The sequence below is a fragment of the Ursus americanus genome, chromosome 23 (genome assembly GCF_024610735.1).
Source record: "Ursus americanus isolate L20-20 chromosome 23, mUrsAme1.1.p, whole genome shotgun sequence".
Classification (NCBI taxonomy): domain Eukaryota; kingdom Metazoa; phylum Chordata; class Mammalia; order Carnivora; family Ursidae; genus Ursus; species Ursus americanus.
In genome coordinates, this window is record NC_142149.1 from 40,264,461 (window position 1) to 40,280,876 (window position 16,416).

The 16,416-nt window shown below is 41.9% G+C and overlaps 1 protein-coding gene across 1 annotated transcript in view; it reads left to right on the forward strand.

The window, feature by feature from the left end:
- Positions 1 to 7,773: 7,773 nt before the first annotated feature.
- Positions 7,774 to 16,416, forward strand: part of NLK (nemo like kinase) — a 157,038-nt gene continuing 148,395 nt past the window's right edge. The window contains exon 1 of the mRNA XM_045773565.2: positions 7,774 to 9,373. Within this exon, the coding sequence (XP_045629521.1) occupies positions 8,916 to 9,373 (458 nt within the window). The 5' untranslated portion in view covers positions 7,774 to 8,915. The remainder of the gene's footprint in view (positions 9,374 to 16,416) is intronic.

A 16,416-nucleotide genomic window follows, 5' to 3' on the forward strand; every position in this document is an offset into this window, starting at 1 on the left:
AATATTTTATTTATTTATTTGACAGAGAAAGAGAGACAGCCAGGAAGAGGGAACACAGGCAGGGCGAGTGGGAGAGGGAGAAGCAGGCCCCCAGTGGAGGAGCCTGATGTGGGGCTCGATCCCAGGACTCCGGGATCAGGCCCTGAGCTGAAGACAGACGCTTAACTGAGCCACCCAGGCGCCCCAGAATAAAGATGGTTTTAACAGAAGGGTCATGACATTTCTGGAGGGGTATCCTGGAGCAGGAATTTATCCGTGTTTCTAGGGCCACCACGTTGGTACAATGACCCTGGCTCTTCTGCTCTCTTACCAGCCTCCCCTCCGTGCCCATACTCCCAGCCACCCCATGCTCTGAGACCAGGCCCACAAGCGACCTTCCTAGGATGATCTAGTTTCCCATGGAGGCTTGCCTAGTGGAAGAAAATATACTCACTTGAGGAGGCAAGCCTTACAATCTAGATGCCGGTTGTATTTGTTACTGAAAGGCAATCAAGTAGCCTGTTTCTTGCTTCTGGCCCTTCATTATGAGCCCCTTAGCCCAGAAATCCCAAGTTTTGCTGCACATTAGAATCTACTGGGAAAATTTAAAAATCCTGATGTAATGAGCACTGGGTATAATATAAGACTGATGAATCACAGTCCCATACCTCTGAAACCAATAATATATTATATGTTAATTAATTGAATTAAAATAATTTTTTTAAAAAAGAAAAGAAATTGGGGAAATAAAGATGTATCTGCTAGAAAAGTTGTAACCAAAAAATTTTTTGAATGGGATTTAAAAAAAAAAAAATCCTGATGCCCAGATCACACCCTATACCAATTAAATGAGGTGGGTGCCAGGAAGTGTTCAGCTGCTACCTGCCTCAGAAGACCCTATTGTGTATATCTCTGCCCATCTCCTCCTTCAGTGAAGTCATACTGGGAGCTTAAAATCAACTGTGGTGAAAGTGTTCACACCACGGAAATGGGCTACAGATCAGGATTTCTTTCTTTCTTTTTTTTTTTTCTTTCTTTCTTCCTTCCTTCCTTCCTTCCTTCCTTCCTTCCTTCCTTCCTTTCTTTCTTTCTTTTCTCTCTTTCTTTCTTTCTTTCTTTCTTTCTTTCTTTCTTTCTCTCTCTCTCTCTCTCTCTCTCTCTCTCTCTCTCTCTCTCTCTCTCTCTCTTCTTTCTTTCTTTCTTTCTTTCTTTCTTTCTTTCTTTCTTTCTTTCTTTCTTTCTTTCTTTCTTTCTTTCTAGAGCCAATTGTTAAACATTTACCAGCACATCACTGAAGTCAGGCATCAGTAGTTTTTAAAGATCCCCAGGTGGTCCCAATGTGCAGCAGGGTTTGGGAAGCAGTCTTGGTCTTTGCCTACACCGTGCTCAGTGTAGTCTTAGGGAACTTGGTTTCACTTGCTAACTCTAGGAATGGCTACTTAAGGCTCAGCCCTCTTTCTAACCTGGGGACTTCCAGAGAGGGCAGCCTTTAATCTGTTCTGGAGGCTGAGCTCTGTAATTTGATGTGTTCAGGGTGTATAGTTGGAAGTTTGGTGCGAGGCTTATTATTGCCTTTTAGTAAAAAAGTATGTTATTATATTTGGAGTCCAAGCTGAAAAGGGATCCACAGTACATTTCCGGTATGACATTATGAAACGTGCCTTGTTTTATCGTATGTCCAATGCATATGAGTTGTGCTTTTTCATGTTGACTTAAGAAGTCAAAGTCATGCAAATGTTAAACATAACAATTTTATTATATATTTTAAAACTTTATTTAAAAACCAATTTTAGGGGCGCCTGGGTGCCACAGCGGTTGAGTGTTTGCCTTCGGCTCAGGGCGTGATCCCGGCGTTGTGGGATCGAGCCCCACATCAGGCTCCTCTGCTGTGAGCCTACTTCTTCCTCTCCCACTCCCCCTGCTTGTGTTCCCTCTCTCGCTGGCTGTCTCTATCTCTGTCGAATAAATGAATAAAATCTTAAAAAAATAAAAATAAAAAAAATAAAAAATAAAAACCAATTTTAAGATAAAATATTCATTACTTACTCATTTGGGAAGGGGGAAAGCGTTGGACATTGCTCGGCTCTCCTGACCAAGGATGTGTGGGTCAGGGCTAAGCTTTGGTTCTGGGGTTTGGAGATGGGACAAATATCCCAGCCAGGGGCTGAAAGACAAGAGAGGGGTAAGATGAAGCCGAAGTCCTCAGATATGTGCAAAGGGAACTCTTGTGGAGCTTAAGTTGTGTTGTTGAGTTGAATAGAGGCCTAGCTGCAGGGAAGGAAGTCCCAGGCCTTCAGAGGACGGCCTGGACAACACATGAACTTGAATTTGGCTGGCGTTCCCCAGTCCCCAGCTTGTTACCATGCTCCATCTCATTCTTAGTTGCTATTGACTACTGACACCGTACTGTGCCGCAGACTGAGTCTTCCGCTGTCCTGTCTGGCTTCCCTGGCTATGCCTCCCTGTCGTTGATTGTGAACATGGTCTTTATCCCACAGTATCACCAAATGCACAAAGGTTCACAGCCTTGCTCACACTCTCTTTTATCAAACCTCTGGCTTTACTTTGGCACTGACAGCTTTATGCCCTGTCACAAGGCTGATAAAGGGCCACACGGAAATAGATGAGGGGGAAACGGGAGAAGCAATTTACAATTTATTAAGATTCAAGTAGCACATCCCATCTCCCAACCCCACCTCCCCAAACTGAAGAGCACTTGAAATGGAGACACCAAGAAAAAAATTGATCGGTCAACAATACATAGAGGTGGGAAGGAAGCTACCTGTATTGAGTGGCTACTCCGTGTCAGATACTGTGCTAGGTATTTTGTATACGAACACATGAGGGTATTTAATCCCCTCTATATCCCTTCAAAATAGTTATTACTTTATACTTCAAAGTAGGTATTAGTACTACTACCCCATTTCGCAGATGAAGAAACTGAAGCTCAGAAGTGTTAGGTGCCTGAAGTCACAGAGCTGAAAAGTTTTTCACAGCATCTCATGTTTCAAATAAATGTTGCAGACATTGCATGTCTAAGTTCTTCAGGGAAGGGAGACATGCAGAGGGCCTAACGTAAGAGAAAGGCTTCAAGAAAGGTCTGAGGTTCCAGGGGCAGAGCCTTGAAAAGTGAGTAGAACTTGGGTAGAAGAAGTAGAATGATATTCCAGGTGTGTGGGAAGGAGTCAGAGCATGGAGAAAGCACCACTCAGAAGGGTGCGTGTGCTGGATGGCCAGAGGTGACCCTACCTTCTGCCCCTGGGGGTTTGGATAATAATTGTTGAAAAGGTATCATGGACTCAGTGATGGAGGCCTTTGGCTACCAGATGCCTAAACGGAAGCATTTCTGCCTATTCTTCCCCATGCATCATAGCATCACTTCCTTGGCCGTTCCTTCCATCTGTGTGGGGCAGTGGGAAGACTATATGCCCCAGGGAGCTGGACACTACCCTGCGTTCTGAGGTTCAGGTAAGTTACTTTGGCTTCCTGACTCTATTTCTTCATTTGCAAAATAGAATTTAATGACGATTTATCACATGAGATAACACATGTTGAGCCCCCAGCTCTGCTGAATGTGAGTTGCTCCCATTGTAGTCCTTTCACATCACCCCCCACCTCTCGGCCTGGCGCAAGTTCTACAAAGTCTCCACAGACAACTCATGGGGGGAGCCAGTTCTTGGAAGAAAGGGAAGATCACCTCCCACTTCCTGCACATTCTATTCCTGCTTATGCATTCTGATGTCCTGCTTGCTTTTTTAGGCTCTAAGTGCTATCCTGCTGACTCACTTCCGACTTCTCGTTCCTCATGCTCAGCTCCTGAAAATGGAACAGAATGGAAAGGGCCGGATATTGTACTGTCTGGGGATGTGTTTAAGGGGAATTGGGTGTCTGTCAGGCCAGACCCACGTGGATGGAATGCTGGGGACATGAACCGAGCAGTGCCCAAAATGTATTTCTCATCTGACACTTAGGACACTTTGCCTTGGATCGTAATACTAATAATAACCACCCATCTCAATATCACTGATGAGGAGCTAGGCAGGCCCCAGGCTATGTGCTTTCCATGGTTGTCAATTTGAATCATCACAACTGGAGAAGTCAAGGATCTTCTCTAGTTTATGAAAAAGGAAATTCAGACTAAGATAGGTTAAGGAATTGGCCCAAGATCACACAAGTAAGGGACAGAGCAGGGAGTCAAACCCATGATCTAGGTCCGTGCTGTCTAATATGGTAGCCACGAGCCACGTGAGGCCACTGAGCACTTGAAATGTGACTAGTGTGACTGAGGAAATGGAATTTTTAATTCAATTGAGATGTGCTGCAAATGCAAAATATACACCAGATTTCAAAGACTTAGTATCAGAATATTTATACATATATATATATACATATATATACATATATATATACATATATATATACATATATATATATACACATATATATATATATACATATATATATATACATCTTTTTTTACATTGATTACATGCTTAACATGAAAATATTCTGGATATATTGGGTTAAGTAAAATATATTAAAAATAATCCTCCTTATTTCTTTTAACTTTTTAATGTGACTACTAGACGATTTAAAATTTCATATGCGCCCTCATATTTCTATCAGAGAGCTGATCTAAACCATGAACATTAAATGGTTACAAGCCAGTGATTTCTCCATTTTTTTTTTAAGATTTATTTCTTTATTTTAGAGAGAGGGAGAGGGTATGAGCTGGGGGGGTGGGCAGAGGGAGCGGGAGAAAGAGTCCTAAGCAGACTCTGTGCTGAGCGTGGAGTTGGACACAGGGCTTTGATCTCACAACTCTGAGATCATGACCTGAGCTGAAATCAACAGTTCGACCTCTAACTGACTGAGCCACCTGGGTGCCCCAGATTTCTCAATATTTTTGATAAAATTTTTTGAGCCTTAATCCCCAATTTATATATTTGTATTTATTTATAAGTTATATACATTACACTATTCTGTATACTATGTATGTTATAAAACACTGACAAAATAGACATTTTAAAAGATGAAATAGGGGCTCTTGGTTTTGGCTCAGGTCGTGATCTCCAGTTACGAGCTAAGCCCTGAGTAGGGCACTGAGCTCATCGAAGTTTGCTTCAGATTCTCTCCCTCTCTGCCCTTCCCCTCAAGCAGGCACGTGTGCACGTTCTCTCTCTCTCTTTCAAACAAATAAATAAAAATCTTCTTAAAAAGGTGAAATAAGAAGTTGTACTAATTTCCTCCTGGTGCCTAATGGCTCACTTTGTGTACCACCCGGGGTGTGCACACACCATTTTGGGAACTCCTGCACCAGACTTAGAGCTCCTATATGGCAGAGACTTCGTTAGGTCATGTATTGTCCCTCTCCCATTGTTGGCCTCAGCATCATGCCTAGGTATATCTGGCGATCAGAAAATGTTTGTGGCAGGAATAAATAGTTCCTAACATGCAATCATTTTCTGGTGGATTGGATGTATTTCTTTATTTCACATGTATTGAATACTTTCTAGGTGCTGAAAAGTAAGCAAAGTTTAACACTCGGCCTTTTTCTTCTAGGCCAATGCTTCTCAAACAGGCGTGTAAGAATCACCTGGAGGGCTTATGAAACAGCTTCTTGCCTGTGAGATTCTGATTCATTAGATCTGGGGTAGAACCTGAGACTTTGCATTTCTAAGAGACTTCTAGGAAACTACACTTTGGAGGAGACTGATATACATTGGGAAATTGGAAAGGCATCCTAAATATTATGTGAGGATGGGGATAGGGAAAGAAAATTAATATCTTTTGAACTTTTACGTCTTGCCAAGAACTTTTAAATACATGACCTCATTTAATCTTCAACTCGACTTGATGAGGCACAGTTTATCTTCATTTTCAGTTGAGGCAACTGAGACTGAGGAAGGTTAGTTAAATTGCCTAAGTCCCAGGGCTAATAAATGGCAGAGCTTGGATTGGTATCCACCACTCCTGCACTCAATAACTCATGCAACTCCTTATTAAGTGTCTCCACCTTTTAGACACTGCTCCAGGAACTGGGCATACAGCATAGAGTGGGACAGACAAGCTTTCGGTCCTGGTCAAACTCAGTAAACAATTAAAATATAGAGTTTTCAGTGCTATGAGGGAGGCAGTGCAATGGAGATACATAACAGAGATACACCCTCTACAACGGAGTCAGGAAAAATTTTCCGGAAAAATAAAGGTAAAATTTATGTGAAAAGTGAAATTCATGTGAAGGATAAATTAGAGGAGTGGGAGGTGGGTGGGGAGTGTTTGGGGCCAAAGATATGCATGGAGGCTTGGAAGCCACAAACCATTTGTGGAACTGAAAGTACAGAATGTCTGAAGTATAGAGGATGGAGGTGATAGATAAGGTCGTTGAGCAAGATGAGAACCAGATCAAGTGGAGCTATTATTGACTTTTTCCAAAGGTGGAAGCAGGGTCAGACTTGTGTTTTTAAAAGATTGCTATACTCTCAATGGAGGATGGAATAGAGGCGTGCTAGCCTGCAGACAGGGAGATGCGTTAAAGATGGTAGTGACATAAATTAGGGTAATATTGTGGTAACTGGGGAGGAAGGGGGGGTGTTTAGAAGTGGTTAAGACTTGATATTTGATTAGAAGGGAAGGAGTGGACATGCAAAGAGAAATCAAAGATGATCTCCAGAGTTCTGAGTGCAGTTTTCGCAAGGATAAGGTTCTGTGAGCTTATTATTTCATATTTTAAAAGCAAATTCAAGTAAGTGAGGTTACGTGATAGTGAAAGATGTTATTTTAGTAAGATTTCAATGACGAAAACTTAGAAAATACAAGAGAAAATTACGATCTTTGTAGTTAAGTTTATTACTTTTGTCGCTTCAGTTTGTATCGATAGCCTTATTATCCATTGAGAGTGGAGTGGTGAATGCTGGAGACATCACCTCTTTTTACCAAGATCAGGATTCGCCATGGAGGACCCGCCATAGGCTACGAACTATCAGTCTACTGAGTTTCTTCTGTGACTGTCTTGTTTTGTAACCTTGGACCTTGAGTTTCTGAAGTTCGATATCCCTTTTTTGCTCCCCCTATTTCTTCTTCACACTTGACGACTTAAGAAGGGATAGGACATGGCTCCTATCAATGGACCAGCTACGATTGGGACTCCGCCTTCTTAGTCTCAGTCCCGCCCACCTCTCCTTAGACCACACCCCTTTCACTTGGCCCCGCCCCCGAAGAGGTCGTCGTTGATACGACAGCGAATTCTCCACAATCCTGACCTATAGGAGACCTGAAGGGTGGGACCGAGATCAATCTTTTTTTCCATTTGTCAAATCAAGTGTCTATCTGGCCCCAGTCCCATCCCACTTCGTCTTCAAGCCAAGGATTGGTTGCTCTGTTCTTGGTCCCCGGCTCATGATTGGTTCTTTTATTCCACCCTCTCTTCCAGCTTTTGCGGGCGGGATTAGCACGCAGCTTCCTGCTCCTGCCAAAAAAATAAAAGAAGAAAAAGAAAAGAGGAGAGAGGCGAAAGAAAATGTCACGGAGATCTTTGGGTTTTAATTCGCTTTTAGTCTTGTCGGTCAGACCAAACTCTGCCTTTTGATTGGTCTCTCTATCTGCCCATCCCGGATCGGGGGCGGGATTTCCCCAGGAGACCCACACCTTGTTGCCACTGGCCGAACAGTGCGCCTGTCTGAAGCTACGGGCCCAGGATTGGAGGCAGACGCAGACAGGTGGGCGTGGATTGGCTAGGGCAGCCGGTCAGTGTGAGGCGGGGGCGGGGCCTCGGTGGCTGGTTGCGCGTGTCCGCCGCTGGCTCCGCTCTATCCGGCTTTGCTAGGGGAGGTGAGTCCGGCCGCGGCGGCACCGGCGGCTGAGGAGGCGGCGGCTGAGGAGAAAGCGGCCGGCAGCGACTGAGGAGAAAGCGGCCGCGGGGACGGGAAGCCGGGTGGGGGGGAGGGGGGGAGACGGAGCAGCCTTGAGCCCTGCGGGGGCCGTCGCGCGGGGGGACCCACCCGCTCTCCCCCCCAACCCTCCTCAGCAGAAGCAGCCGGCGGCGGGGGCAGGAGTCAGCCCGCTTCCGACTGCACCCCGCCCGCCTCCCGGGGCTCCTATTCTTTGGCCCCGGGACCCTAACCTCATCCCGGGGCGGTTCCCTCTGTCTGGGCGTCCGAGTGCTGCCCACCTCTCTTTCATTCCTCCCTGCACCTCCTTACCTTCACTTTGCCCCGGTTCTCTTTCTCCTCTCCGTCCTGCCCTGTCGCCTCCTCTGCTCACTCTCTATCCCTCCTGCCTCCTTCCCTGGCTCTTTCCTGTTCTGGAAAGTTTAGTACCCCCTCCAATCAGGTCAACCTGACTAGGAGTAGGGGGAGATGTAGGAAGGCCTGAGAGTTCGAGGGGGGGAAAGCTGGTTTCCCCGAAAATTTCCCCCCATCTTTTGAATTTGGGGTGGTTGGAATTTTTTTTAATTGTATTTTTGAGGAGGTGGTAGGTGTTTAGAAAAGGATGTGGGAATGGAAGGGGTAGATGAGTCAACCCTCTTACAAGATTCCAAGGGTGGCGTGTTACCTGATCCTTTTCGTGTGTGGAGTTCAGGGGGTCGGGAGGTTTGGCCTTTATTCCCACATTCAAAGTTGGAACCTCCCCCCAATTAAGGATGGAGTTTTAGTACCCACTTGTGGCAGGAAACCTGGGGGGAAGGGGTCCCTTTTTCCTTTTCCTTTTCTTTTTCTTTCTCCTTTTCTTTTTTTTGGCAATCCACACCCTTCCACACACGCTCACCCCAAAACTAAACACCAAGATCCTCTAACTTGTTTGGATTGACTGATGAAGACATAAAGCCAATTACGCTCCATGTTTTTTGAGGTGGAGTGAGTGGTTTTTCTTCATTTTTAAATGGCCAAATGACAGCTTGACCCAGTTTGCTTTCCAAGCAAAGGGCATTTTTTTGAATGTCTCTTTGTGGCGCAAGAGCCAACGCAAAAATGATGGCGGCTTACAATGGCGGTACATCTGCAGCAGCAGCAGGTCACCACCACCACCATCACCACCACCTTCCACACCTCCCTCCTCCTCACCTTCACCACCACCACCACCCTCAGCACCATCTTCATCCGGGGTCGGCTGCCGCTGTACACCCTGTACAGCAGCATACCTCTTCGGCAGCTGCGGCAGCCGCAGCAGCGGCCGCAGCTGCAGCCATGTTAAACCCTGGGCAACAACAGCCATATTTCCCATCACCCGCACCGGGTCAGGCTCCTGGACCAGCTGCAGCAGCCCCAGCTCAGGTACAGGCTGCCGCAGCTGCTACAGTTAAGGCGCACCACCATCAACACTCGCATCATCCACAACAGCAGCTGGATATTGAGCCGGATAGACCTATTGGATATGGAGCCTTTGGTGTTGTCTGGTGAGTATCTAAAGAAGGACACAACTTCTCGTGGTTTCTTCTCACGGTCGTGATTGGTCCAGTCATCTGTCATGCTTTTCTCCATGTTGACCAAAGTGGAGCAGCTCAACTGGAGGAAGCCACCCTCACCCAGAGGCCCAGTGTGCTGTTGGCTGCCCGGGTTTATGCTTTCGAGTCCTGGCAAATGATGGCAGAACACCCTCTGAGGAGTCACACACGTGTTTGCTGCCTCCCAAACTTTTGGTTTGGAGCCTGAGCAAGCCACTGAATGTAGGATCATTAGGTGGATGTATGATATGTGTATTCCTACAGACCTTGGTCATGTCTTAGGTTTGCTTGAGTTTGAATCAGTTGCCCAGTTGCCGCAGATGTCACAAATGGCCCAAACTTGATTCCTTAGAATAGTCTTGTCATACTGTGCGTAACTACTTTGCCCTCCTTTTTGCCTTTTCATTCCTTAATTTGTGATCTTGATCCCCAGAAGGAAGATAGGGTTCATACTTGAACCAGTTTAGTCGTTGCTTGAGTGGTTTATTTTAAACCATAAAGCTACAGTTGGGAAGTATGTAGCTTTAGCTTTTTGATAAGAATGCATTAAATATAGCATCACACATGAGTACCACAAATGAGGTCAGTAGACTGTTAGCTATGCCGTGGCCCACATTCGGTGTAATGTTTTAGTGTCATTTAGTGTCATTTAGTGCCTCTTAAGTTGCTGTTATCCCTTGGTTGGTTGCTGTAGTAGTATACTTTTTTAAACATATGAAACTGTTCCACTTTTGCTAGTGCTAGGGTATTTTTAAAAGTCTAAGCCCTTCTTAAATGCCACATTTTGTCTATTTGCCCTTCTTAGTAAGATTAGTAGTTTATAATAAAATGAATTTATCATTGTAGGTCCTGTTGCTATCAAAACTAGAACTGAATTTTTTTCTCAAGGGTTAAGTAATTTGGTGTGGACAAATGAATTGATGTTTTCAGTGCATTCAAAAATAGATTCTTGTTAATGTCTAGAAAAGCCCCCATCACCACAGGAAAATGAACTCTTTGGAAGCAGCCTGGTAAATGTCTCCTTTTGTCATTGTTTTTCAGGCTGTAATTGATACAAGTGTCATGTTTGCGTTACATCTGGCCATCTTTATAGTTCAGATTTTATAATCTAGACTACAAAGTGATCTGGGGTTTTTTTGTTTTTTTTTTAAACTAGTCGGGTCTAGTGTTTTCCCAGCTAGCTGTCCCAGGAGGTTGCTGCTGCAGTGCTCCCTCCAAGGTGTATGGGATTCCTGGTGGGAAAGAGTGTAGCCGGTAATGGTGCCTCTTCAGTCGCTCTGCTCAGGGACCTGTTTCTGCCTTCGTCTCTCCCATATCCTATCCCCGGGGATGCACTGTGAACTTCCATTCCTTGCCTAACCCTTGAGGATTTCAAAGCTGTGGGGCCTGGGGAATGTGGACAGGAAAAAGGTTGTGCCTTGCTTTAAATTTTGTCATCTACCAGTTGAGAATTTGTTTGGATTTTCTTAGACCTGGATGCTCTTTCATTTTAGTGCTTTACATACAACACTAAGAACTAGAGCTACCGAAGGGGAAGTGGATTGCAGCATTCTTGACTATATTCTAAAACTGTTCTACATTTCTCTCGAATGATGATATGACTTGTAGAAGTTTTCACTTGAAGCCTGTGCTAAAGGAAAAGATTCTTTTTAAGGGGAGGAAGGTGAGGAACTGGAATGCTGAAACATCTCCCACAGCAAACATTCTGGTACTGGCTATTCTGAATTACTTACATATGAAAAACCAAATGGTTTTGATTTGAATCCATTCTAGATTCTTTCATTGATTGACCCCTTCCATCACCGGCAGAGTTCATTCCTTGTACTTGAAGTGTACCTCCTTCTGTACACCATCTTCTATTGGACGCCAGTTGTTTTGTGTTTGCCTTGTCTCATTACATTTGTAAGCCCCTTGAGGGTATGGACTGTATATACCAGACTACATTTTTTTCCTCCCTTGCACTTAGCACAGTGCTGTGGAATCTTTGCTGTTTGATTGCTTGATCTCCTGGTCAGGTTGTTCTTTCTTCTTCTTCTTTAACCAAGTTTTTCCGGTTAGCTGCATTGAGTGTTTTTAATCAGTTGTTACAGGTGAAGTACAATTCAGTATGAAAAAAAGGAAGAGTTCCAGGTGTGTGTTTTAGTATGCAAATGCTTTTCTATTTTTATATTTACATATTGATGACTTGCCGTCTAAATTGCTTATTATATTTGGAATTTAACTGCTATATGACCTGAGTAAAATTTTTGAAACTAAGGATTTGAACACCAAACCAGAGTGAATTGCACTAGTATTCTGAAACCCAAGCTAAAGATATTAGTGAGGTTTTTTACATATTAACTAGCTGAACCAGAATTTTTCTTTTTAATTTAGGGAATACCTAATGAACCTGAAACTATTTTCAAAAATGATTATAACGGAACATAAAAATATTTTCCCAGTGATACATCATTCAATTAAAACACCATATGACTACTTGAGCATCATAAGCTTCATTCAGATTCTTATATTTATTTAATGCATCTTGGAAGTATTTTTCTTTTGGCATACTACACAAAAGGAAACTGTATTTGCTCTCGTGTCTTCTGGACATGCATGCAAAATTACTGATGACTGAAAACATTGCACGTAATTTTGAGAGATGCTGTTTTTCCTTTGTGTAGACACAGAAAGATATTTGTAGAAGTGGTATAGCATTTCACCAGTCAGATTTATCACTGAACAATTTAGTCGACCAGCCTTGATTTATCTCTCTCCTGAATTTAACTAGTGGAATAACTTACAGTATTGGACAGTTATGTAAAAGTAGTGAATTACCTATTAGCTTGCTGGTAAAGATGGTGCTTTGACAGTTCAATTAAGGTTTCATTAACAACTGTCTGCTGTGTTTTATCTCAAAGTAAGGGTTCCAGTTTACCTGGTAATATGATCATGGGGTAGCCTGAGATACATTCATTCCAATGATAGAATATTGTTCATGGGTTATCAAAGCATCATATATAATTTGACCTTTCTTTATTGAATGTCAAGTCTTCAAATGCCCACATGAACGTTTTCATAAAAACCAAAACACAAAACAACCCACAAACAGAAACCTCAGTCATTTGGTGAGGACAGTATAAATATCTATTTGTCCATAGTTCACATTTGCCAGAGAAAAGTGAGTATGCAGTGCTTAAAAATGTGACAACCTTGGAACAAAGAGTATTACAGCATAAGGCTTCAGGGACTCATGAAGTGCGTATTTTTGAGAGTTGGAGGAAGTTGACCATGTAAGAGAGGTTTGAGGACTGCTAAACTCAGGCAGTTTTGACATTGACAACCTGAAATATTGATTGGATTAATCATTGTGTGCCACCTTGATAATGAGTCTGAGAAAAGCTTCTACTTAGAATATTAGTGTTTTGGTTTTTAATTTATCTGATTAATTGAAAGATCAAAGATCCTGGGATTCATTTGGTCTGTTCTCTTTGTACTCCAAGTAAAGTTGGAGAACTTTGAATTTTATTATTCCAATACCTTTAGCCGGGTTACTTTTGTGTCAGTCTTTCAAAACCTAAGCATCACTGTAGTGATACTTAGTTATACTTACTGTCATCTTAATAAATTGTTTAACCTCTCTATTCCTCATTATAAAATGAGGATAATAATAGCACCTCTCCTAGAATTGGTATGAAGATTAAATGAAGTAATCCTTGAAAACCAGTGATTACATTGTATAGCATACAGTAAGCATTCAATAAATGTTAGCTGCTTTTATTGTAGTTATTGTTGGTAGAAAAAAACCTGTTGTGTTAACGTATGCAGAAGTGGCTTCACATAATGGCCAGATTTATCAGGTGAAATCAGCAGCAATGCAGACTGTTTTTGGAGGCATGGCTTCAGATACCGTGAAGTGCCCCCTTAGTTGTTCTACATGCTGTATATCTGCTATTAATTAACAATTAAAAACAAACACATTTAAATTTGTAAAATACATGTTTGTATGGACTTGGCAGGTGTTCTAGTCAGTTCATCTGCGCTGTTTTACAAAGTATTATGGATTTACGTAGTGGGAAGGAAATTAATTTTTTCTTCTCAGAATGTAACGAATGAAGGCATTCTTATTGTCAAAGTTCAGCTTTAGTGGAAACTCATTTTACTTGTGTTTGGATGAAAGAGTGAATTGCTAAAGAAGATCCCGGTGAGGTGGGGGAAATATGTGTGATTTAATGAAAAATTATTCAGTGTAAATCCTTATGCATGGCAGATACCATCTAGCTTACTCACCTTTAAAAAATAGAGGCATCATTTTTTTTCTGATGTTTTCCTTGGTCCTTTTACTCCCCAAATAGTCAACTTTAATTTGGAAAAATGGGGAATGCTTTTGGAATATACTTGGGGAAAACTCATCAAACTAACTCTAGTTGTATCAGAAAGAGTAGTATACTGAAGTGTATTCTGTTAACTGTGTTTTACAGGTTAAGAATTTGTAGTATTGAGAAGTTTCTCTATCAGCCAGGATTAACTGCCACAGCTGGATTCTTGGGGGGGGGGGAGCTCTGCTTTGTGAAAAGAGCTTTGAAGAAGCAGAGCCTGCACCATAAAAAGGAAACGGTTGCTCTTCTAGACATAACAAAGCATCCGTGTGAAACTAGAAATGTGAAAATCTATATTGTTAATTTTAACTACAAACGAACTTACTTTTAGAAACTGCAGGTTCATGGTCACAAAGTAGAGAAGTCAAAGAGAGAGAATAAAACTAACACAATCTAATGATATTGAATTGGTTTCTCTTGGTGATAACAAACTGTATAGCCTTTAACATTGGAAGTCATTTTGTACTTAGGCTCCTGACAAGATTTTTCCAAATTATATTCAAACACCAAAAATAAAACAAAGTCACAATACAACAAAAGAATTTGTTTTAGTCACAAAACAATAAAGGAAGCTCGTTTTATTCTTGGGCAGAAATTTTATGTTATATTATTGATTATTAGCTTAGAAAGAAAGAAGATAAATACTTTTTATTAAGAAAAAACATTTCAGAAAGAATTGCCTTTTCAAACAAGCTAAAACAACAATATCCCTCAAAACTACATGCAACTTTTTGTTTTTAGGATTTTATTTATTTATTTAGAGAGAGAGAATGAGAGAGAGAGGGAGCGAGAGAGCACAAGCAGGGGGAGCTGCAGAGGGAGAAGGAGAAGCAGGCTTCCCATTGAGCAGGGAGCCCGAACATGGGGCTCGATTCCAGAACCCTGGGATCATCATCTGGGCCGAAGGCAGGTGCTTTACCTACTGAGCCACTCAGGCGCCCCTACATTCAACTTTTTTAGCCATCACTTACTACCATCGGTGCATGTCCTGAAAAAAAGATGGGGGCAGATAAAGTTACCTTTCAAATGCTTGCTAGAAGAAGAATATTTGCAAAGTGTATTAACTGAATATATGTTTGAATCTAAGTTCTGGGGTTTCTGGGGCTTTACCCTCAAAGCATGAGCAATTATAAAAATGTTGTTCCATGATATAAAAGGTCATCTCTAATAGAGTATTGGAATATTTTATTATCTTTACAACTTGGTGTATTAGAGTTCTCACTGACTTCTGTATTGTAGAATTGAGTGACTATTCTTGGTGATTTTTATTAGATTTGCTGGTGTCCTAGCAGTTCAAGAATCAACTGTTTATGTAATGTATGTTTCTTTTTTATGCTAATCTGATTTCTTTGATGGAAATTGTCAAGGCCAAAGAAACTTTTTCATTTGTCATCCAACCAAACGGAAAGAAGTCATTGGGTAGAAGCTCTTTCATTATAAAGTTCTATTTGGGTTTTGTTTATGATTCCCTCTGCATTCATAATACTCCAGTGAATTATTTGTTGATTGGGTCATCTAATGCAGATCAGCAATGATTTCCTAACTAATACAGCTTGTCAGTTTGATCCAGTTGTTGCTTGGGGGTAACAGAGAGTGCCTGAGGCAACAGTTGTAATACTGTCAATAAGCATGTGACAAGTCATCAAAGACTTAGTTCGTAGTTCTAAGGTACCTAGCCAAGAGACATTAGAAAAAATTCTAGCACTCTGACATTATGAAAAGGAAACTAAGGAAACTATTGAGTTGCACTTTAACAGTTAATTACAATGGTGTGAGTAGAGGGAGTGTGTACAGTGATGTCTGTCATTGATTATGATTGGCAGTCTTTACCTACACCTAGCTTCATATGAATCTGTGTTTTGAATTAGTTTGGCTAATTGAATCATATCTACTATCAGACAGAAGGTTTTGACGTTGTTGGAACTCACAAGTCAGTGTATTTTTATTGTCAGCCTGCTACGGCCCAGCACTACTGTAGGCACTAATGAGGATATTTAGTTCTACAAATGATTTTACAAACTTTTGTCAAGCTTCTGCTGTTGTCTGTTCTATGCTTGTACTGGCATAGAGAGATGTTTAAGTCATGATATTGCCCTAAAGGAGCTTATCGTTAAGTAAACAGTGTGCAAAATAATACATCCCTGCTTTTAGGAAGTCTTGATGGGGAGTTGAAACTCAATTTGAAATAAAAACATAAGGATAGGGGTGCCTGGGTGGCTCAGTTGGTTAAGTGTCTGCCTTTGGCTCAGGTCATGATCCCAGGGTCCTAGGTTCTAGCCCACATCTGCTTCTCCCTCTCCCTCTGCCTGCCGCTTCCACTGCTTGTGCTCTCTCTCTGTCAAATAAATAAATAAAATCTTAAAAAAAAACCACTTAAGTTTGTATTTTCACTTGTTCTTACAATACTTATTTATTGGTTATTGACTATTTCCTGGGCCCTGTGCTGGATGAGAGGGATTTAAAGAAGATTATGATCTAGTCGAGGAAAGAGACTTGTAAATGGATAATTATAATTCATTGCCATCAATGCAATAGTAGTCGATATATACTAGTGGTATGATTCAATAGAGATATTCCCTGGATATTATGGGAACATAGAGGAGGGATTTCTGTGGAAGATTTGAATGCTTTCTAGAA